The 21,358-nt window shown below is 35.8% G+C and overlaps 3 protein-coding genes across 5 annotated transcripts; 1 reads left to right on the top strand and 2 right to left on the bottom strand.

The window, feature by feature from the left end:
• Nucleotides 1–45: 45 nt before the first annotated feature.
• LOC8266048 (mitochondrial intermediate peptidase, mitochondrial) lies at nucleotides 46–5,752 on the bottom strand. Of its 3 annotated transcripts, none has more exons than XM_002510881.4 (17): nucleotides 5,598–5,752; nucleotides 5,388–5,469; nucleotides 5,260–5,312; nucleotides 5,114–5,168; nucleotides 4,828–4,966; nucleotides 4,656–4,710; nucleotides 4,344–4,566; nucleotides 3,977–4,072; nucleotides 3,712–3,831; nucleotides 3,488–3,613; nucleotides 3,124–3,279; nucleotides 2,811–2,927; nucleotides 2,088–2,213; nucleotides 1,933–2,000; nucleotides 1,426–1,561; nucleotides 1,138–1,303; nucleotides 46–831 (listed from the first exon to the last, which is right to left on the bottom strand). In XM_002510881.4, the coding sequence occupies exons 1-17, from the start codon at nucleotides 5,750–5,752 to the stop codon at nucleotides 548–550; spliced, it is 2,157 nt and encodes a 718-aa protein (XP_002510927.1). In that variant the 3' UTR covers nucleotides 46–547. The 3 variants fall into 3 exon arrangements, with proteins under 3 accessions (XP_002510927.1, XP_015580816.1, XP_015580829.1); XM_015725330.3 differs by having other exon boundaries at nucleotides 604–806; XM_015725343.2 differs by lacking the exon at nucleotides 46–831 and having other exon boundaries at nucleotides 1,138–1,224.
• A 242-nt stretch (nucleotides 5,753–5,994) lies between these two features.
• LOC8266049 (probable serine/threonine protein kinase IRE) lies at nucleotides 5,995–13,798 on the top strand. The gene is made up of 17 exons (XM_002510882.4): nucleotides 5,995–6,660; nucleotides 6,755–6,831; nucleotides 6,924–7,100; nucleotides 7,195–8,544; nucleotides 8,799–8,971; nucleotides 9,172–9,418; nucleotides 10,040–10,132; nucleotides 10,229–10,369; nucleotides 10,472–10,564; nucleotides 11,181–11,382; nucleotides 11,460–11,545; nucleotides 11,954–12,042; nucleotides 12,166–12,217; nucleotides 12,295–12,351; nucleotides 12,435–12,599; nucleotides 13,014–13,094; nucleotides 13,350–13,798. The coding sequence occupies exons 1-17, from the start codon at nucleotides 6,198–6,200 to the stop codon at nucleotides 13,437–13,439; spliced, it is 3,636 nt and encodes a 1,211-aa protein (XP_002510928.1). The 5' UTR covers nucleotides 5,995–6,197; the 3' UTR covers nucleotides 13,440–13,798.
• Nucleotides 13,799–15,518: 1,720 nt separating this feature from the next.
• On the bottom strand, nucleotides 15,519–17,806 carry LOC8266050 (MYB-like transcription factor ODO1). The gene is made up of 2 exons (XM_015725572.3): nucleotides 17,451–17,806; nucleotides 15,519–16,788 (listed from the first exon to the last, which is right to left on the bottom strand). Exons 1-2 carry the CDS (start codon nucleotides 17,711–17,713, stop codon nucleotides 16,257–16,259), a joined length of 795 nt encoding a protein of 264 aa, XP_015581058.1. The 5' UTR covers nucleotides 17,714–17,806; the 3' UTR covers nucleotides 15,519–16,256.
• Between the last annotated feature and the right edge of the window lie 3,552 nt (nucleotides 17,807–21,358).

The following is a 21,358-nucleotide window of genomic DNA, read 5'->3' as shown; positions in this document are numbered from 1 at the left end:
ACTCTGATTGACAAAATTCGATCCTTTAGATCAGATAAGAATTCATTTCAAGAATTTTAAGATTTTAGATTCATCAATTCTATTAATGACAACTGTAACAACAGAACCAAAGAATTCTGATCTCAATATCTATCTCGTTTCGTTAGGACAACTGATACAAACGGCATTCAGAAAAGAAGTATCCCGTGAATTTTAAAGGTTATGTGAGATCAAAGCAAATGTGTGCCTGCAAATGTGAGTATTGGTTGATGAAAAGCAGGTGTAGTAGGTCGCACTTCTCCGCCAATCTTTACAAGTAACAAGCTCATGTGAAAAATGTCCAACTCCCGTGTTCGGATGGTTCCTAAGGTGCCCATGCCGTGCCCACATTGGCCGTGTAGGTCCTTAAGTGAAGGAAGCCTGTTAGAGTCCGTTTGCCTAAAACAGTAAAATGATCCGACCATTGTTCTAACAATTAGCTCCATCACATTTCCAGCTATAAACTTCCCATCTTCTATTCTCATGGTTCTCCTTCTCATTCCCACTTTTGGCTGGAATTGATCCATTTCTATCTTGCAGTTGACCGCATTTGGATTTGCAGATGCTGATCTTCCACCAGATCTAACTCATCCAAGAAGCTCGTCATGTCAGGAACTATCCCGCCATTGCAATACCTCACAATCCCTTCTCCTGCTAAATCATTCAACATTTCCGCTGGTTCTTTGGCTCCGCCATGTTGCAATAACTTTGTTCTGAGAGCAGTTCCAGTGGTTAATGAAAGTGGATCTTCCTGGCATAACTTTTGCCAGATGGTTGCTGCAAAACATCTAGCATACAAGTAGCTATAGTAACCTACAAAGCACACGAAAATCATCTCATAAGAAATATATGAACCCTTTCACTATCTTTGGCTACTAGCACTTTAGAAATATTATTTTTCATTTTTTCTTTAAGGAAATGGAGTATAAGAAAGAATAGCCGCATTGCCATCATAGTACCACTTGAGCTACAGCAAGGATAATTATTTTGTAAACTAATTTAGAGCTTTTAATTGCTTTGGTGCTCGGATATCACATATAGACAAAAAGCACATGCTGAAAAACCATAGCTATCTTATCAGCAAACAGAAGACCTTATGATCCATGAATCCAGACATACCTGCACCATAGTTTACAAGATGACTGAACCTGATCTGCCAGTGTGTACCCTCGACATGCTTCCAACTGGTATGCTGCCTCTTAAGATCTGCAACAATAGAACTTGTATCCCTAGATGAGGCTGGTTGTTCTCCAAAAAGTGTTTGGTCAACCAATGCATAGAAAACCTAATGAATTGACAAGTAAACAAAAATTGACCAACTTCTTTCCTTGTCTCAAACATGAGAAGTGCTTAAAGGCATCAGTAGCTAATTCATTCTAAGTCCCAAAAAGAAAAATAATAATAAACCTGGCGTTGCAATTCAGTTGCTGAAAACATATCTCTAGCACCTTGCATTGCCTTCACCAACTTCTCAGGTATTATTTCACCAGTTGAATAGTGCTTAGCAAATGTTCTCAACACTCTGTAATCCCAAGCGTAATACCTATGGATGCACAGAGATGAACATTACATCAACTATCACTAATAGCGTACAATTATTTTCAGGGGTGATATAAATGGTTAAATATATTTAGCCAAACACTAAATTGTATAAGTTGAAATTCACCAGACTACAACAAATTGAAGACAGCAATTGGACACTTTAATACTTGGAACAATATTTTGATGAGGACTTCTACTATTTCAGAATGGCTTTAAGATATTTGTGGATGATAGGGGACAATTCAACCTTCTCTAAAAATATTTCGTGTATATCTATACAAGTAATGGACAACTATCTCCATAAGCAATGAACATATTTTATTACAGAAAAAGGGAGGATGCCAATATAGAAATTTACTATTTGTTACTTACTCAAAGAGGTTGGAAGGCATCTCAGCGAAGTCAAGAACCACCCTAGTACCTGAAAAATGTTGATAATCCTACAAGAATGTTCATGAGAGGTTGTGAATAAAAAAGAAAGGACCGCATGTTCTTCATTTTGTAGCAAGGTATGACCACTATTATACCGTTCTTGAGAATAAGGAATGAAGAGCATGTCCAAACTCATGAAATAGGGTTTCCACTTCCCAATGGTTGAGCCTCACATTAGATGAACTACGTGATCCTGAAAAATTACAAACAAGGGCCACAACCTGCAGTGTACCACATAAGTGCCTAAGTCAGGAAGAATTTAAATTTCTTTTAAAAAAATACAGTGAGTTTGTATTCTTTATAGAGAATAAGATATTTCTCATAACAAATGTATGCCTGTAGATGGCTCTTATTAGGTGTAATAAACTTGTAACACAAGGCATTAAACATAAAACTGAGAGTATAAACTTCTTTTAAGAAAAAAGAAGACCAAATGGCGAGATCATATCCAGGTTATACCACTAAAGAGCTAAGTCAGAGATTTGTTCGGCTAGCATTGCGTGATATGACCTTTACCCAATGCATTTCTCACATAAGAAGCCAGATTGTCAAGTTAACATTCCCTCGCCACTTAGATGAACAAAAAGAATAGCACAATATTTTGGGTGCCATGATGATAGTCAATTTTATGTTCCATCCCTTAACAAACCAATCACGGTCTCTATCAGTCTATGTAGTAGTTTCCAACTAAATTAGATTGACTGCCAAAGTACAATTAATAGAGGAAGTGACTACAAAATACTACATTAACTAGACATTTGGATTAAATTACATGCAACCAAGTATCCATTAGTGGCACATAAAATCTATCAACATACAGGAAGCTGGTAATCTGTTTCAGAAAAGCGGCAGCCTCCTTTAATTGCAAAGTTAGCACAACCTGGATATTTGCCCTTCCTGGAATATAGATCAAGGTATAGATACCCCAAATCACCCTGAAACAAAAGCATAAGGCCTCAATGTGATCAAACAATGCCAAAACAGCCATGGGCGTGTGCATAACTGAAAACTGCAATTAATGGAAATAGTAGGCACTAGTGAATTATCTAAATACCTAAAACATTGTTAAGAGTTATGTTATAACAATAGACACTATCAAGGGCTCCCAGCTCCAGTCATCCATGTATATACCTCTTCAGGATGATGAAATGCCATTTTGAGCACGTCTGGGTGCCATGATTCTCCAGGCGCCATTGGAACGTTATGAAATGTTGCACCAAATAACGAATTCACCAGTACTTTCAAACCTTCAATGCACTGTGCCAAAGGGAAATATGATGCTACTATCTGCATTAAAAGAGGGAGGAAATTGAGAGAGGATAAATGCTTGCAATTGAAACAATAAGTTAAGATCTTAGAATACAAATCTTTCTCCAAAATATAGAAGTGAAAGGACATAACTTTAAGAGGTCAAATTTATATCCAAAAGGAACAAGAAGGAAGCAACCCATAAAAGAAAATGAAATGAAAAACAAGCAAAAATTCCATAACCTACCGAAGAGTCCAAATTCTGAGCAGAAGACTTCATCATCCCTGTATAGTGTGCTTCATCCCATGGCTCTAAATCAATACATTTTTTACCACATTTTTGTTTCTTAAAGTTTCTAATTGCCTCAAATTCCTACACACAAATCAAGAAGAGAAAAAATTGTAACATAGTCCATACTGAGAAAATATCAATATTTTGTGCACAGCATGTATCCATAGAGACAAAAATACCTTATCAGCTTTTGGCCTGACCAATTGGCTCATCTCATTGAGAAAGGATGTTACAACTTTAGGGGACGAGGCCAAATTTGGTTTCACCATGAATTCGGCATAAGATTTATACCCCATTATCTGCATTTCCCAAAGAACAAAATACAAGAAAAGCATATAGACTATTGTATAAAATGTGGAATCTCAGTTGATAAATTGGTAAAAAATATCATTTATCAACTACGATTAAAAGAAATTAGACACAGAAAGGAAAAAGAAAAAAAACCTGAGCAAGCTCATGACGAGCAGCAATAAGCTTATCAAGGACTTTGATGTTTGCATGTGGAACAGAGTTCCCTTTGATATATGCTATCTTTCTCACCTGACACACAGAAATAAGATTATTTAGTCTATGTAACATAGATAGAGTGCAATGTAAGCAAGTCAAGAAATCTAAGATTTCCCCTATGTTGAATGTTCTAAGTCTAACAGTGTGCTTGAGTAATTTAATTCAAAATTATGACTAAAATTTATCAAGAACAACAAATGAACTCACAGAATTCTAGCAGCTAAAGCCCACCAGTAGGAAACTCAATTCTAATATCAGAAGAGGTAAGGATAACAATATTTACAATCAGCAAAGTGAAAGATACCTCATCATCTGATGCCCATTGTAGAACAGACACTAGAGTGCGTGGATCTGTTGTTATCTGAAATCCTTTTTCTTTCGTGTTATTCCATGGCCCTCGAGATCCTCCTGAAGCTCCAGATGTAAAGCGATGAATAGGAGTAAGAAGATGGTGTATGTGTTTGGGAATCCGGGATGCTGGATATATATCAACATGACCGGGATCAATACTTATGTTTTCACTGAACCTGATCAGTTGGTACAGAAATTTAATTCAGGACGGGTCATCACATGACAAGAGCAAATTGAGCATCCACAGAAACAATGCTGTACTTACTCCCTAGAGAGCTGAAAAATATCCATGTTTAGCTGATTCACTCTATCTAATTTCTCTGAAAAGTAAAAATAGTTCGTTTATCTTCTGTATACAGAAATTTGTACTAAAATCTGCCATAACTGGACAATTAATTTGTGGTAGAATGTAAGCCTGACCACAACAGGACGTGTACCAGATGAAAGATGAATTCCACCCTTTTCAAAATCAATACGCAGGTGGTGGGCAGCCTTTTGAGCCTCCTTTGTAAGCAAATGTCCATCTTGCTCAGCTCTTTTTACCGCATCATATAATGTATGATTTGTATTAAGATACTGAATGCCAACAAAGAAGCGCAGGAAAACAAAGTGGTTGCTTGAAATATCTAATGAAATTAATTAATCTAGAGCAGACAAAAATAGATTCAATTACATTAGAAAGTGTTCAAGACATTAAACTAAAATAGGCCACTGTCACCTCACATGTAGATATTCATTTATCCTCATTGATGCCTTGTTAGCCTCTTCAACAAATTCCCTGATAAACACCACAAGAAATAGAAAAAAGGAAATTAAATAATGCCACCCAAATTATTGATAAGCCTGAATGTTAAAACTTTATAGAATACCTGTCTGGATGAGTATTTCTACAAAGTTCAGCAGAGTCAACAACACAACAGACCTATAAAACCAAAGATCAACCATTAATAAATATAAACTTAAATCAATAACATAAAATACTAAATCCATAACCTACAGTGTTTGAAATCTCGTCCATGGCTCGAATAATTTCAGCCGACGAAAGAGTCACGGAAATGTTATTGACAAGTTCTCCTGACCTAAGAAACACATATTTTAACTCAAAACACATTAAATGACAGCAATTAAAACAAAAACTAAAAATGTATAAAAACCTTAACATTTTGCAACGAAATTTATCTTGGTTAATGACACTTTAGCTTTCTACCTCTGGATAGCTTCATCGACGAATTGCCGAAATCCTTTGGGAGTTTTTAAGTGGTCAAAACCATAGAGACCTGTGGTGCTAAAATTTCGGGTCTCAGAAAGATCTGAATGAAGACTACGGAGTTTCCAGGCAGCTCTGCGGAGTAAAGTGGACATGGTGGTTGTGATTGGGCTTCTGCCCTCTGCCGCCGATAGTGCACCGTTTTGGTTATCCACAGTCCTTGCAGATTGCTCTCTAAAATGATTTTTGTTTTTCTTTTTAAAGAAATTTTAAATATTTTCATTTAATAGTGAATGACAGTGAGTCACCGAGCAGTAACGGAATCTTTACCTCTTAAAAGATAATAATATAAAAGACTTCGCGGCAAGCACGTAGTTTAAACAGAAAACTAAAAAAATCCATCGTGTCACCCTCAAACGCTCCATTTCCCGCGAAAGCCTCTTCCTCTCTCTTTCCTTCATTTTTTTTTTCTCTCTCTAACAAATTTCTCATCTCTCAGGATTTACCAGTAGGACACTCACAAAATCATAAAGAAAAAAAAAAAAAACAAAACATTATTAATCACAAATTTCAATGAAGAAAATTCGATAAATAACGGCAATGTCGAGCAACAACGAATGTCCATCGTCAACAGCAGAAACGACGTCGCCCTCGTCTGCATCAACGCCAACAAGATTCAAGCTTAGAAAGATTCCTCCAATTCCGATTCGACGTACAAAAACGCATTTAAATGATGGAACCGTCTCATCATCACCTTTTGATGATGATGCTAGTAACGAAAATGAGAATGATGATGATAATCAGCTTTCCAATAAGTCGGCAAAGGAAGAAAAGAATACGCCGATTATTATGGCATCCTCTCTCGGATTGAACCATATCAGAACACAATCCACTCCTTCGCTTTCTCCTCTTAGGTTTTCATCAAATGCGGGCAAACTTTCAAATCTCGGCAATAATAACGACAAGAAGAACGGTTTGATTAAGGAAGATAAAGGTGGCAGCAGCGTCGATATGAAGCTGAAATGTGCCCTTCCTCTTCATAGTGTGTCCTCTACGGAACCAGGTATTGATTCTTATAGTTTGATTTTTCTTTCTTTCTTCTAAAAGAAAATTTAAGTTATGTGAAGGTCTTAAATTCTGAGATTTTAATTCTACAGGGAAAAGAATTGCCTGGTGTCAATCAAAATCATCAAAGTATCCATCAGGACCGTTACCACTAAATCCTGCGGTGGAGGTAATAGTTATGATAATGATATAGGATTTGTTTGGAAACTTTCTTCATGTCTGTATGTTTGATAATATGTAGTATTTGGAGTCTTCTTGTAGAGTCATCATGCAGCTTTTGCCAGGGAATTGCAGTCTCCAAGGTTTCAAGCAATACTGCGTGTTACGAGTGGTCGAAAAAAGAAAGCTCCGGATGTTAAGAGCTTCTCTCATGAGCTCAATTCTAAAGGAGTTAAACCTTTTCCTGTTTGGAAATCAAGGGCTTTTGGTCATATAGAGGTAATGCACCTTGTATTTGTATCTGTTGATGTCTTACGGTTATTCAATTATAAAGTGTATTGGAATTTTTCTTTTCTTTTGTTTTTTGTTTTAGGAAGTCATGGTGGCAATTAGGGCAAAATTTGACAAGTTAAAGGAAGAAGTTGATTCTGATTTAGGTATATTTGCTGGAGATTTGGTGGGCATACTTGAAAAGACTTGTGATTCTCATCCTGAATGGCGCGAAAGTTTGGAGGATTTGTTGGTTATAGCTAGACAATGCTCGAAAATGTCACCTAACGAATTCTGGGTTAAATCTGAGGCCATTGTTCAGACTCTAGACGATAAGCGTCAAGAACTACCAATTGGGATAATAAAACAAGCGCACACACGCCTTCTTTTTATCCTTACTCGATGTACTAGGCTCGTGCAGTTCCAAAAGGAGAGTGGTTTTGAAGATTATCACATTCTCGGTCTTCATCAACTTAGTGATCTTGGGGTTTATCCTGAACAAATTTTGGAAGTAGCAACCCAGGATTTTAGTGGTCCATTGGTGGCTGGGAATGTGACGACAAGTGAGAAACAGAGAAAGAAGCTCTCTTATGATCAAGAACAAGATAGTCTGGTTATTCAACAAGAACATGTAGATCATACTGTGGAGGTTAGCACTGCCAAAAGTGTTGATTCAACTACAAGCAGCTATAAGATGTCGTCCTGGAAAAAACTTCCATCCGCTGCTGAGAAAAACCGGAAGTGCAATGATGCTGTTGATACACCTACCAAGGATAAATCAGAATCTCCACATAATAAAGATGATACAAGGATTGTTGGAGATGATAACTCTGAAATAATTGCAACACCAGAGCATCCTGCTTCGTCAGAAACGAGAAGAGTTCCTTGGGGACTCTGGGGTGAACACCATAATGTTGCATATGGCAATTCAATGATATGTCGGATATGCGAGGTTGAAATACCAATAGTACATGTAGAGGAGCACTCTCTGATATGCACCATTGTTGATAGATGTGACTTGAAAGGCTTAACTTTAAATGAACGACTTGAAAGAGTTGTAGATACTCTTGATAAGATATTGGAATCAATGACACCTAAAAGTACACCAGGCTGTGATACTCCAAGACAAAGTCTTGAGGTTGAAAGAATGGCACGTGTACATGAGGAATTAGATGAATTATCACCAAAACGGAACAGTTTCTCTCGACATTGTTCTGAAGACATGCTAGATCTCATGCCTGATGCTGATAATGCTTTTCTTATCGAAGATATAAATGTTTCCCCAGAAAATTTATGTGAAGGACATTCTGTATTGTCACCTGAAGCAGACGCAAAAACTTCATCAGCAGGAAGCTTGACACCACGATCACCATTATTAACACCACGGACCAGCCAGATAGAATTGCTATTGACAGGAAGAAGGACAATAATGGAACTTGAGAATCATCAGCAGGTATATAGTTGTGTCATAAGCTGAAGTCGGCCAAAGTAATTTGCAAATTGCAGTTAAACACGCCTTTGTTACTATTAGTCCATGATTGAGTCATAACTTTCTGTTAACCTGCATCATTGGTATTACCGGAATCTTCAATGTAAGTTTTGAAATTGAGCAGGTGGAGGACTTCCCTAGTCTAATTATTTGATTGTTTTGTTACTACTTCATGTTGGCCATTGTTTTCAGTTTCTTACGGTACCATTTGATGTCAGATAAGTAAGCTACTGGAAATTGCCCGTTCTGTTGCAAGTATAAACGAATGCGACTATAGTGCTTTGGAGTGTATGCTTGACCGCCTGGAAGACCTAAAATATGCCATTCAGGATAGGAAGGTCGATGCGCTCGTTGTAGAGACTTTTGGAAGACGCATAGAAAAATTATTACAGTAAGTAGTTTCCTATGATTGGCATGGTGTTTTGCTCAATGAGAAACCCTAATTAATCTCAGGTGGAAAACTCGTTACACCAATTTTAGAAATAGAATCATTAATAATAATCTAAACAAATTGTGACCTTAGTTTGATTAATCATGTTTCTGCTAATATACTATTATCTTTTGTCGGTTTCATCTGTTTGCAATCTATAGGGAGAAATATGTGCATCTTTGTGCACAGATAGATGATGAAAAACTGGACTTATCGAATCATATGGCTGATGAAGAGAGTTCTTTGGAAGATGATGCTGTTCGCAGTTGGCGTGCAAGTCCTATCAATCCATCCAAGGACAGAACTTCTATAGAAGATTTTGAAATAATAAAACCAATCAGCAGAGGGGCTTTTGGAAGGGTTTTCCTTGCCAAAAAAAGAGCTACTGGTGATTTGTTTGCTATAAAGGTCAGAATCTAGCCACCTATAAATGGCGGTGAGAAAGGCCTGAATTAATATGACGTGCTTTTATACATTTTACTATTTGACGTAAGTTGGTAGACATGATCGGTGTACCACATGCACATGTTTGTATGTATATATGTGGTCGAGGACGTTTCTATCTGCAGTTAATAGATTCCCAGGTTTTCTCATTCAGATTAACAATTAATTAATGCTACAAATGTCATAAGAAGGAAAACAAGTTCATTTTTTTAAGTGCCTCAAACAACTACCTAATTCCATTCTTTCGGGTGTTACATCGGCAGTGCAGCAACCAAGTTGGAAAGAGAACAACTTGTCTTATATAAATTCAGCGTGCCCATTGTATAATAGAATAGACGTAGTTTCTTTTGTTTTTGTTTCATTACTATTGCCTTTGATATTCTCTTTTCCCTACTGAAATCTTCCTCCCATCATGATTGAATTAAATGTTGAACATATTGAGTTTAATTGCTTTCATGATTGTCATCATCAGCATGTAAGCCCACACGTAAGTGCGTATGTATTTTAATAGACTCGTTTATGCTTGCCGAAGTGTGGACGTCTTTTCTTTCTGTTTTTGCTGTTAATTTCTATATATTTCTACAGGTTCTAAAGAAGGCTGATATGATTCGTAAAAATGCAGTTGAAAGTATCTTGGCAGAGCGTAACATCTTGATATCAGTTCGCAATCCTTTTGTGGTGAGCAGACTTCACGATGCATAAACTTTAAGGGTGGGGGTGTGTTTACTGCATAGTAAAATGTTATCTAATATGTACCTGATTGACGCTGCACAGGTCCGTTTCTTCTACTCCTTCACATGTAGGGAAAATCTTTACCTGGTCATGGAGTACCTAAATGGTGGAGATCTTTACTCATTGTTGAGAAACTTGGGCTGCTTGGATGAAGACATGGCCCGTGTGTACATTGCCGAAGTTGTAAGGACTTACTTTGTACTTCCTTTTCCCCGGATTTCCCTGTATTCCTGTCAGTAAAATTTTCTTATCAATGGTACAAAGAGCTGGTTTTATCCTTCCCAGGTTCTTGCTTTGGAGTATTTGCATTCTCTAAGTGTCATTCATAGAGACTTGAAGCCGGACAACTTATTGATTGGTCAAGATGGTCACCTTAAGGTTGCTATTTTGCAATTTTCAGTTTTAGTTCTTCATCCTATCTTATCCAAATCAAATAGGAGGTTCCTTGATAGTGTACACTCACGCGCACACAGAGAGTTGCAACTTTATTATGTATTTCGTAATATGTTTAATTTCTACTTGGCCTGTTGCCTATTCTTATAGCTCTCTGACTCTTGTGCTTTAAATGTGCAATTCTCAACTTTTCACCGAGGTCTTGTCTTACAAAGATGAAAGATCAATAGAATTGATGTCTGGGATGTATAAGAATAGGCTTTCTATGCCTCGTGCTCTCCACATTGTTGAGTTCCAAAACAGTTCGAGATTAAAGAATTCTTTTATACAAGAAACAAGTAGCTCATTAATTTTGTAGGCCATTTGATAGTCAAACATTCGTGTTAATCTCGTACGGTGTGGCCTTGTGAGATTGGATTTCTGGGAATCTAGTTTAAACATATCTGCAGTTTTCAACTTATCAAGTTGCTAGTGATGCCAATAAACTGGTTGTGAGAGAGAAAACATGTTTGGATGTTGCTTGAAGTGATTTTTCCTTTCAAACTTGTTCTGATGACATAGCGTAATAGTTTCCGAATATCTCTAATTTATTTTGTTACAGTTGACAGACTTTGGGCTCTCGAAGGTTGGTCTTATCAACAGTACGGATGACTTATCTGGTCCCTCATTTAATAGTTCTGTTTTCTTTGATGACGGAGCACAAAAAGGTCAAAATTCATCAAAGAGAGAACAGCGTCAAAAGCATTCTGTTGTAGGAACTCCTGATTATTTGGCACCCGAGATACTTCTTGGCACGGGACATGGTTTGTGATCTTCTTCGTTAATTAGATAGACCAAATATTGCTCTTTGGTTTTTTATTGTTAAATCTTCTCCTTGTAGGCACAACTGCTGATTGGTGGTCTGTGGGTATTATTCTTTTTGAGCTGCTTGTTGGTATTCCACCATTCAATGCAGAAAATCCACAGGTAGGCCATCTACAGATTCCAGCCTCAACTTCTTAATGTTTTGGAATAGCAGGAGAAATAAGTGATACAGTTATAGTACTCTTGTCTACTGTGCACTGCTTTTAAAGTACTAAATTAGAATTTCTTTCTTAACTTCGTAGTGCATCATGACCGTTTGTAAATGCCTTTGATACTGATATCGAACTTGGACTTCACCTATTACACAACACCATGGAATGCACTCCGCTAAAATGTCTGTAGAGCAAATCAATGGATATGAAACAAAGATTTACATGTCTTATACTATTTGCTCTTTTTATTACTTCAGAATCTGTTGAACTTCTAATAGTGAGAAGTGTTAATTTTTCCTAAAATCATTTCAAACTTCCATTCAGCTTCATCCAGACTAATTGCTCCTTTATAATGCAGCAAATATTTGATAATATAATGAATAGAGATATACCTTGGCCCAGGGTACCTGAGGAGATGAGCTTTGAAGCATGTGATTTGATCGACAAGTAAGATATGTGAATTTACTAGAACTTCCAAATTATAAACAGGGTGTAACGATCTTTGGATTATCGTTTTTAGATTGATGTCAGAAAGTAGCTAAATCGGACTTCAAATGACTCCATTTGCAGATTGCTGACTGAAAATCCACTTCAAAGGCTAGGAGCAACAGGATCCAAGGAGGTAAATTGCTAACATCATTGATAAGGAATTACAGGTAGGAAGGATTTGAAAATGAAGCAGGTCAATTTTTTTCACAGGTGAAACAACATTCTTTCTTTGGGGACATTAACTGGGATACACTAGCCAGGCAAAAGGTTGTCTTATTACAATTTTCTTGAATTTTAGAAACAATTACGGTCATGTTTGAGCGCTTGTTAAGTGTTCTTATTGGCTGCAGGCTATGTTCATACCAGCAGCTGATGCTCATGACACAAGTTATTTTATGAGCCGGTATATATGGAATCCAGAGGGAGAGGGTGAACATCTTCAAGGAGGCAGTGACTTCGATGACTTGACTGACACATGCAGCACTGGATCATTCAGCAATACCCACGATGAGGATGTATGTAGATAGATACTGGTTATTTAATCATCTGTCGTTCGCTGTGCACATTTGGCTTTCAATTGATTGCACTATGCTTTGTCTCATTAGTTGGCAATTACAATCTCAACACGAACAATCTCATATCTGAACTTGCTTGATTGGACTCAAGTACGAGGGTAAAATTCCCTACAACATATCAATTGCAAACAGTAGAAATAGAAATCAGCCGTCTGTTGGCCTATTGGCAAGAGATTGGAGTACGTGGATGGATTTGGGTTTAGTTTGTATTAATTGTTAGAGAAGTAGATTTTTTTTTTGACGATCTGATAAAAAAAAAAAGTGAAGCCACTGTGCATAGGACCAGAATTGGTGTTGCTGATCTAAATACGATTTGACTAACAACTTTGTGTGGTTAAAAATTTATTGTTCCAGGGAGATGAATGTGGCAGCTTGGCAGACTTCAATGCTCCCGCACTTGCTGTGAAGTATTCGTTTAGTAATTTCTCATTTAAGGTGAGACCTCTCGCAGCTACTAACTAATAAACTTTTTAGATGTTATATGGTGATAAAATCGTGTTATGTTGTTGACATAGCCTGTGTTATAAATATATTAGGTTGTTTAAATTATCGTTAATACTTACACTCATTTTGGAAAATGAATTTGCCCTCTCCATAGAATTGGTATTCATATAAGTTCTATTAGCAAGAAACTTCTTATTGAGTTCCTGGTTGCCTTCCAATTTGAAAACTTGCTTCCTGTGTTACCAGAATTTGTCTCAGCTGGCTTCAATGAATTATGATCTGGTGATTAGAAGCGCCAAGGAAGCAGCAGATGCCTCCAAACCATCTGTTCCTTGAAAACTCTTCATTAACCCCTCTTACATACCTGTTCGTCATTTTGCTCCCAGCTGAAGTTTCACTCTGTGCATAGTCAATTTCAATTGTGATTCTTTGACAAGGACAAAACTCCTCTCACTCTGAAAATTTCGTGAATAGACTTTCTTAAAACAGCACTTGGTCTTTTTAAACAAAAGGACAGTGGTAGTTGGAATTGCTGCATATCCATCTTGAGGGTGAAATTTTCTTAGTTGTGAGAGATTTAAACTGCAATGTAAAATGTAGAATCTCATTGCTATAGCTAACGGGTCATGGACATTTTTGTGGTATTAGCCACATGCTTTTGTATATATATAGATCTCAGGAATTAATATTCTTCACCTTTTTCTTTTAAATCGAGCTCTCTATAATCAGCTTTATATAACGGGTCTTTATGTTTATAAATAAACATTCGTGTTGGCAACATAGTTCGTTTTACCTAAAACCTGAGCCTCAATCAGGTTTTAGAGGGTAATATTTGGACAAGGATCCTACTTTCAACTTTTAAGCTGTGATTCCATGTTTTACATCAACCAAAAAGAAAGGCTGATTTGAAATTTGTTTGTTAGCAGTTCTACATCATCAACATTTTTCTGGGTTCTGATTAGTCAAAAAAAAAAAGAAGAGCTTCTGAGAAATATACGTTTTACCTTATATGTACTGCATAATCTAATTCATTTGATCTGTCAAAAGAATTAGGATAGTCGCAACGTCTACATTCCATAGTTATTAGAATAACTTAAAAGATGCCTAGGGAAGCACCCAGTATCCACTATACAAAGCCAACATGTTTTGATTTTCTCTATCATTTTTCTCTGCTTTTTGTTGCATGAAAAATGACAGTTTCTGGTACCAATTTTTGCAAAATCCTTACAGCACCCCGTATCCACTATGGAACTATGCAGAGCCAACATGTTTTGATCATCCCTATCATTTTCTTTGCTTTTTGTTGCAAGAATAAGAAAGATGGCATTTCCGACACCAATTTTTGCAATATCTTTTATCTTAACGGGCTTCTATAATCATTTGATACTCACTCGGGTTGATGCTACTGCTACTGTGTCATTTCCTGCCACAATCTCCTACAACTTTTATGCACCATTGAAATGGATCATGAATTCAATTCCTTACAGTTTCTTTTATTTGTTTTATTTATTTTGTTAAAACAAATTTATTGCAGGAGCTAAGCCAAATTATTGTTGCTTTGTTTCTGAAGATTTCACAATCGAATTCCAATCCTAAAGTGATTTGGCATTCCACTTCGTCTCAGCTTTTGGCACAGCGGAGACTATGATTACGTTACCATCATTAACATTTTATTAAACAGACAGCCGCCTGTATAAAGTGTCCATTATAAGAGATAGAAAATATTTTAAAGTAATGAATGGAATGCATTCTAGTGGTTGTCTAGTGAGGCAATTCAGAAAGGTCATGCTCAGTAAGTACTATCTTGCAACCTAAAATCAAAATCTGTAATTATTAAATCATGACATAATCACTCCACTTCAAATTTTTAGTTAATTCTTTTCTTGTTTAGGATCACACCAGAACTACTTTTTAGAAATGAATGTCAAAGTTTCTCACTTCACCAAATTCATTATAAAAAAAAAAAAGTTAAATGATGACCGATAATTAGGAACTTTTGAGTAGTCCACATTCATTTCTGTTTAGCTATCCATAATTAGTATAATTTTATCTTCACAAATTCTGGGCAGGTATAAATAACAACTTATGTATAAAAGAGAAAAAAAGGGTCCAAGCAAAAAGGTAAAAATGGAACAAGTTGATGTGTCATTTTTTTGGTGCCCACCTTCCACTGAACCTTTTGGATTCGGACAAATTCTGATAACTTAAATAATTTCCCAGCAATGATATAGCTCTACAATGTACAATAAGTTGCTTTTCTTTTAGAATATGCATATGCGTTTTGTATTAGGCAATAATTCTTCGTATCTTTTGAGATATCAGTACATAAATATTCAAGACATTAAAAGTTAACTATATGATTGCCTTGCACCGATACACATATAAGTATAAATAGAATTAATTGCACTTTTATGATAAAGAGAAAATATTATTCTTTATATACAATGTCAAATCAGCTTTCCGATTCTTGAGATTATGCATAATTACGGACGGACAGATTTCTCTGGTTCAAAGCCTTCAACCACACAACTCTTTTAATTCAGAGTGGGGTGATATTCATACATGCTAACTAAAGATCAGGAACATAATCTGTAATTTATACAGCCAATCATAGGATAAAGCTATAGTCTTTATTTCTTCAGTATCTTAAACGACTTGGGCTAATTGGAAAAAGGTTGTGAGGATAAGAAAAGAGATACGTATCTTCACAATTTGGGCTACATGGAATATCCCTTCTCACCAACCCCCTCCTAAGCAACCATCTTTAATCTTAAACATTTTCCTAGAAAAACACTAGCCAACTGAAATTATTTGGAGGCACTTGTAGTCATTGTACTTTGTTTTTCTCTTATTCTTTTCAAGATTTGAATGTTTGGAAGTGCTATGTATCATATCAGAATTTTAAACCATCTTAATTTCCCACCAAATATTTATGTTATAATACTATTCGTATTGGCTCATACTCATCTATGAAGCACGAACTTATGCCAATAAATATGATACCTAAATAGAGGCGATATTTACTTTGTTGGATGGTGTGTATAGCATTACTCCAAAAATAAATTGAAAACAAGATAATTGAAACTCAAGAAGCTGGAGTTTCTAATTTCTGAATTCCTGCGATAATGCTAGCTCCCTTGCGATTGCTTGTCATCAAAGGTCTAGCATCTTCAAGTCCATTTCACTAAAACAGTCAAGAAATCCAAAGTGGTGATCGTCTTCAATATTCTTGAGGTCTAAAAGCCATGGAGAGTTACCTTCTGACGAAGAAGACTTTCCGAATTCACAATATTCTTCTCTAGTCATGGGAAAGTTCCACGTTGAATCTTCAAGAAATGTCTCCGATAAAATATAATTCATCAAAGGATCATCATCGCTGTTAGGATTCGTTGACCTGCATTCGTCTATGGAGCAGTTTTCAGGTGGGGTACTAGAGTTGTCACTGGAGGAGGAATGGTCACAGTTATTAGTTTTTGGTAGCTTTTGATCTCGATGGTCATGAGAGTTATTAGAACTGTGATGATCATAAGGTACAAGTTCTTGTGGATTGACTTGTTTATTGAGAGGCTCATGTGTAACTGGATCGATTCCCATTTTAATGAGCTTTTTCTTGATGTGGGTATTCCAGTGATTCTTGATCTCATTATCCGTTCTTCCAGGCAATCTTGCAGCAATCTTGGACCACCTGATTCAAGCAACAACCAAAGCATTATCAGGAAAAATGAAAAACGGATGTAAAATTATCAATATATTTAATCCCCAGCTCTTCTTTGGTAGGTGAAGTGTAATGCCACCACTGCGTCACTTGCTCTTCCTTTTGTATCATCATATGCTTGAAAGCTAATAACTAATATGCTCCGTCCAAGGAATATCATCAGAATTTCAATATAATAATCATTAGCACCCACTACCAAGAACGAAAAGGTTGAATAATATTCTATTGCATCATCATCATAAAGAACTGCTGGGGAATATCCTTTGAAGCAAGGCCTTTATATGACAGAGATGATGCTCCTTAGTGACTTCGAAATTTGGCTTTGTTTTCAAGTAAACCAATGAAATGAAAGTTATGATCCAACGTCTAGTATATTATAGTATTTGACATGAAATATACGCCAACTTAAATCAAATGTATTCCACGTGTTATTTTATAGTATTTCTGCCTTCTGTCGAGAAGGAACACCAAACAAACATTGTAAACTGAGGAAAAGCACAAGAACTACCTATTGCCTATATAGAGGATTTTATGGCAGAGAATAAAGGGTAATTCACTGTTGTTAACAAAAGAAAATCATATAAAGGTAATGAAATCACTGTAATTATCAAAGTTAATTAATCACACGTTACCTATTGCCTAGACGAGCATGAAGATCGATTACTAGTTGCTCTTCAGCTTCATTAAGAAGACCTCTCTTCAAGTCAGGGCGGAGGTAATTAGTCCAGCGGAGACGGCAGCTCTTGCCGCAGCGGCGGAGTCCGGCGAGCTTGGGGACAGCACGCCAGCAACATTGGCCGTGTGTGAGAATAAAATTGACTAATTTCTTGTCTTCCTCAGCTGTCCAAGGCCCTTTCTTCACTCCAAGCTTGTCACAACAAGGTTGCCTACCCATCACTTAACCAGCTACTACTTAGTTGCTATATCACTGCCACCAAAATACTCCATGGCAATGCCAAAGCCCCACTCACCCACCTTTATATATATATACAAGCAATTTCCTTTGCTTTAGGAAAAACCATAATAAAAATATATATATATTCAACTTTTAAATAATGCACATTTCTCACGCTTTGTGTTGTGCATGTGTGCGTGTCACTTCCTACTTTAGCTTTTGAATGAATATTTTACCATACCATTCATTTGTTTTATATATGCCTTTAATTGAAAGCAAAATATTCAACTCCCCATTCTCTCCCATTTCATCTTCTTGTTAACTAATTAATTAAGATTTTAACTACGCTTATAAACTAATATAACATTTATTTTATCAATAAAATTATCTTTTGGGAGTTATACTATCACTCGACTCATTTTTATTTTATAAATTTAATTAGTAAAAAAATTACATTTCGTATGATTTAATAAAAGTCAACAAGGGATGTAGAAAAAAGGTCAAGGCCCAGTACCGAGCGTATGTTGCACGTACCTGATGATCTAATTCTAAATAATGGAAATGGAGGATTCGCATAGAGACAGGGGCATGGGACCCGCTGAAAGGAGCTTGGGACCTAAAAAATTGATATGCTCCCGTGAGCTACTGAGTTTGGCTTCAGTACTGTGGGGTCCATAATTGGGATGGTTATGAAACCGGAATGACCAACCACAGATTGACGGGTAAGTATATAATGTATTTCCTTTTTTTCCAAAAGAGTCCAAATAGCCTAATTGCTTACTTATGCATTGCATCATGTATCTCGTCAGCAGTACGCAGAGCAAGAGGATGCCCCAAAGGCCCAAACTCCACTATCACTTGTTTAAGAAAATTAATTAGAATGATTATAACTAAAATAACTATTACTCTGTTGTTAATTTTCGTAAAATCATTTAATTTCATGTAATAACTATTACTTTGTTGCCACTCTATAAATTAAGAGGTACAAGCTATATGTTGATTGATTGATTGTTATTTTTTAATTTCTTTTATCCGTAAACTCAAAGCATGTGTTTAAATTATAATGGATGCAACTATACAAATATCAACATAATTCCATTCATCCGTTTGTTCTTGTAATAAAAAGCTACTAAGCTGCAAATGTTAAATATTATTTAATTCAATGGTAAATTAATTTTTACTGAATACTTTTATTCAATCAAATAAATGAAATATTGCACCCTATATTTATTTTCCAGAAAGAAAAAGTTACATGCACATTATTCTATTTGACTAAGCATCAAATTAACCTTTCAAATCATAAATTCTTTTGAGTATATGATATATGATGTAATGTATGAGTATGAATATCGTCATAAGGGTAAAACTATTCACCCACCATCAAAGAAAGTATGTATATAAAAATAGATATGGCATTGTTAATTGTTTGATAGGCGTCCACCAATGCTGAGACAGTCCATGTTCATGTTTAAGGGTAAAAAGCTTAAGAGGCAAATAAAAGAATTTAGTGAATGTTGGTTGGAATTGTGGGGGAATTAAAGGCAGAATAAGTAAGACTTATGTACATTTTTAATGTTCAATATATAAAACTTTGAGTGTGATGTTAGGAACATATTTTTGCCATGCAATTCATGATTCTTCTTGTAGTGGCACCAACACACGCATATACAGTAAAAAACTTAAAAGCCTCCCTCGTGCAATAATCTTTTCAACATAGATTTGATCACTAAAAGCTCTTCATGATTGCTGTTTTAAATCCCATATATTTATATTGGTTCTCCTTTCAAGATGGAATCTGATTTTCTGGTTGGCTGCGTAATGGACTAGTCGATTGTGTTTTTGACTAAAGTTTCGGTTGTGATTGGATGACAAATAATAATAAAGAGACTTCAAAGTGTATTATGTTAATGTTACTAAAATGATAAATTTCAAAATGTGGCTGTAATGATATGATTTGATGTGCGGATTATCTATCAACCGTGCACAAAGGTTTTCTTTACTCCCAAACCTGATAATTGGACTATTACCCTTCTCCCTGATTCATCCTATTCACACAAAATATTGGGTCATCGACTTTATTTATTTATTTTTTTTTCTGAACCATGTCATTCACTTGGTCAAGTAGTTTGTTTTTTGAAGGAGGCTTGACTATATTTAGCTTACATTACGTGGAACCCCTGAATTAGGCCAGCCTATCGATATTGATTTATCATTTTGGCAATGAAATGGGCAAAACAAACATGTCCAAATAGCTCAATTACTGGCCATACAGACTCATGAGGCCTAACCATTCTCTAAGCGATCCATAACGAATTTATCTTATCACTAAACTAAAAAATAAATTATAAGTGTAATATTAATTCTTTTACTAAATGTATGCATGACTTTAAATTTGAGAAAACCATATTTTAAGGTATATAGCTTATTGGGATTGCATGTCTATATATATATATATATATAAGAAAGATGCATTAGTGCAAAATCAAGACATGGCAGGCATATGTGAAAGGAGTAAAGGGTGAGAATATGCGCCAACTGATTGGCTATTGAAAAGAATATAGTTACTAAACCCGGGTATAATGCACATGATAAATAGATGAATGCCATTAAGTGAAAAAAAAAAAATGAGCTTGAGTTTGCTCCTCTTGACCGGTTGGTTAATTTTCAAGTCCGTCACTATAGCTCATAGAGCGATAGACACGCCTAATGGCCGTCACCAAAACTTTAGGCCACGAGCGCTTGAACGATTAGTGCATTGCTTGCCTAATTTTCCAATGCTGTCACTAAGAGATTAAGGATTTCAAATCGACGTTGTTAAATGCACGCCGTTAAGAACAAAGATAAACAGCCTCCATCTTTTCTTAATGTGCTGAAGTGACTGTAGCTTAGCAAATGAACCGTTGTGTTCTTAAGAGATGGCAGTGGCTTTTTGGTTTTTCACTATATGGTTTGTCTTTTGCCAACAATGCAAAGCTCAAACGACCAAAATAAATGATAATGGTAACAACTTAAACCCTTTGACTAACTAGCACGTTAGTCAATAGATTGAGATATTTCATCATAAACTATCATAATAAATTTCTAAAATTTTTTAAATCTCGACCAATCAAATTGATGAGTTAAAGGAGATTGTAGTTAAAAATTATTTCTTATTTTACAAAAAACTTTATTTGTCTTTTATTTTTTCTAAATAGAATAGAACTAAAAATTTAATCTTATCTGTTAAAATTTTAATTTCGTTTATTTTATAAAATTTTATTTTATTTCATTTTTATTTTTTGTAAAATTAAGTGTTAGCATAACTTATTTTTATTTTTATTTTTCTTCACACTTACTTTAACCGAAAATCAATATTTTACTTTAGTGATAGAAATAGAAAAAATTGTGAGAAAAGAAGAAGAGAAAAGAGAGAAAAACAGCAGGTTAGGCATCGTGAGACAGTGAACTCAGCTTACTAATGGCCAACGTTCAGTTAGTCAAAGGACTTAGGTGGTGAAATTCAAAAAGCTTAAAGAGTCGGTATAGCCAAGAATGGACATTGGGTGATATTTGCATGTTGGCCTATATTTGAGGGGTTTATTTGTGCAATACCTAATGGCAATAATAATAAGAGAATCACGTATGTGGACACATGTGCTCAGTCTA

The sequence above is a fragment of the Ricinus communis genome, chromosome 4 (genome assembly GCF_019578655.1).
Source record: "Ricinus communis isolate WT05 ecotype wild-type chromosome 4, ASM1957865v1, whole genome shotgun sequence".
Taxonomy (NCBI): Eukaryota; Viridiplantae; Streptophyta; class Magnoliopsida; order Malpighiales; family Euphorbiaceae; genus Ricinus; species Ricinus communis.
This window is presented reverse-complemented; position numbering and strand designations above follow the sequence as displayed.

What these genes read in the sequence shown, in the direction of transcription:
- LOC8266048 (XM_002510881.4), bottom strand. Translation starts at nt 5,752, where the DNA reads ATGTCCACTTTACTCCGCAGAGCTGCCTGGAAACTCCGTAGTCTTCAT. An exon ending in AGAAATACTCATCCAGACAG is followed by an intron (nt 5,169 to 5,259) that starts GTATTCTATAAA and finishes GGTGTTTATCAG; the next exon opens with GGAATTTGTTGAAGAGGCTA. An exon ending in GGATAAATGAATATCTACAT is followed by an intron (nt 4,967 to 5,113) that starts GTGAGGTGACAG and finishes GTTGGCATTCAG; the next exon opens with TATCTTAATACAAATCATAC.
- LOC8266050 (XM_015725572.3), bottom strand. Translation starts at nt 17,713, where the DNA reads ATGGGTAGGCAACCTTGTTGTGACAAGCTTGGAGTGAAGAAAGGGCCT. An exon ending in CATGCTCGTCTAGGCAATAG is followed by an intron (nt 16,789 to 17,450) that starts GTAACGTGTGAT and finishes TGCTTGAATCAG; the next exon opens with GTGGTCCAAGATTGCTGCAA.
- LOC8266049 (XM_002510882.4), top strand. Translation starts at nt 6,198, where the DNA reads ATGTCGAGCAACAACGAATGTCCATCGTCAACAGCAGAAACGACGTCG. An exon ending in TGTGTCCTCTACGGAACCAG is followed by an intron (nt 6,661 to 6,754) that starts GTATTGATTCTT and finishes TTAATTCTACAG; the next exon opens with GGAAAAGAATTGCCTGGTGT. An exon ending in CGCATAGAAAAATTATTACA is followed by an intron (nt 8,972 to 9,171) that starts GTAAGTAGTTTC and finishes TGCAATCTATAG; the next exon opens with GGAGAAATATGTGCATCTTT.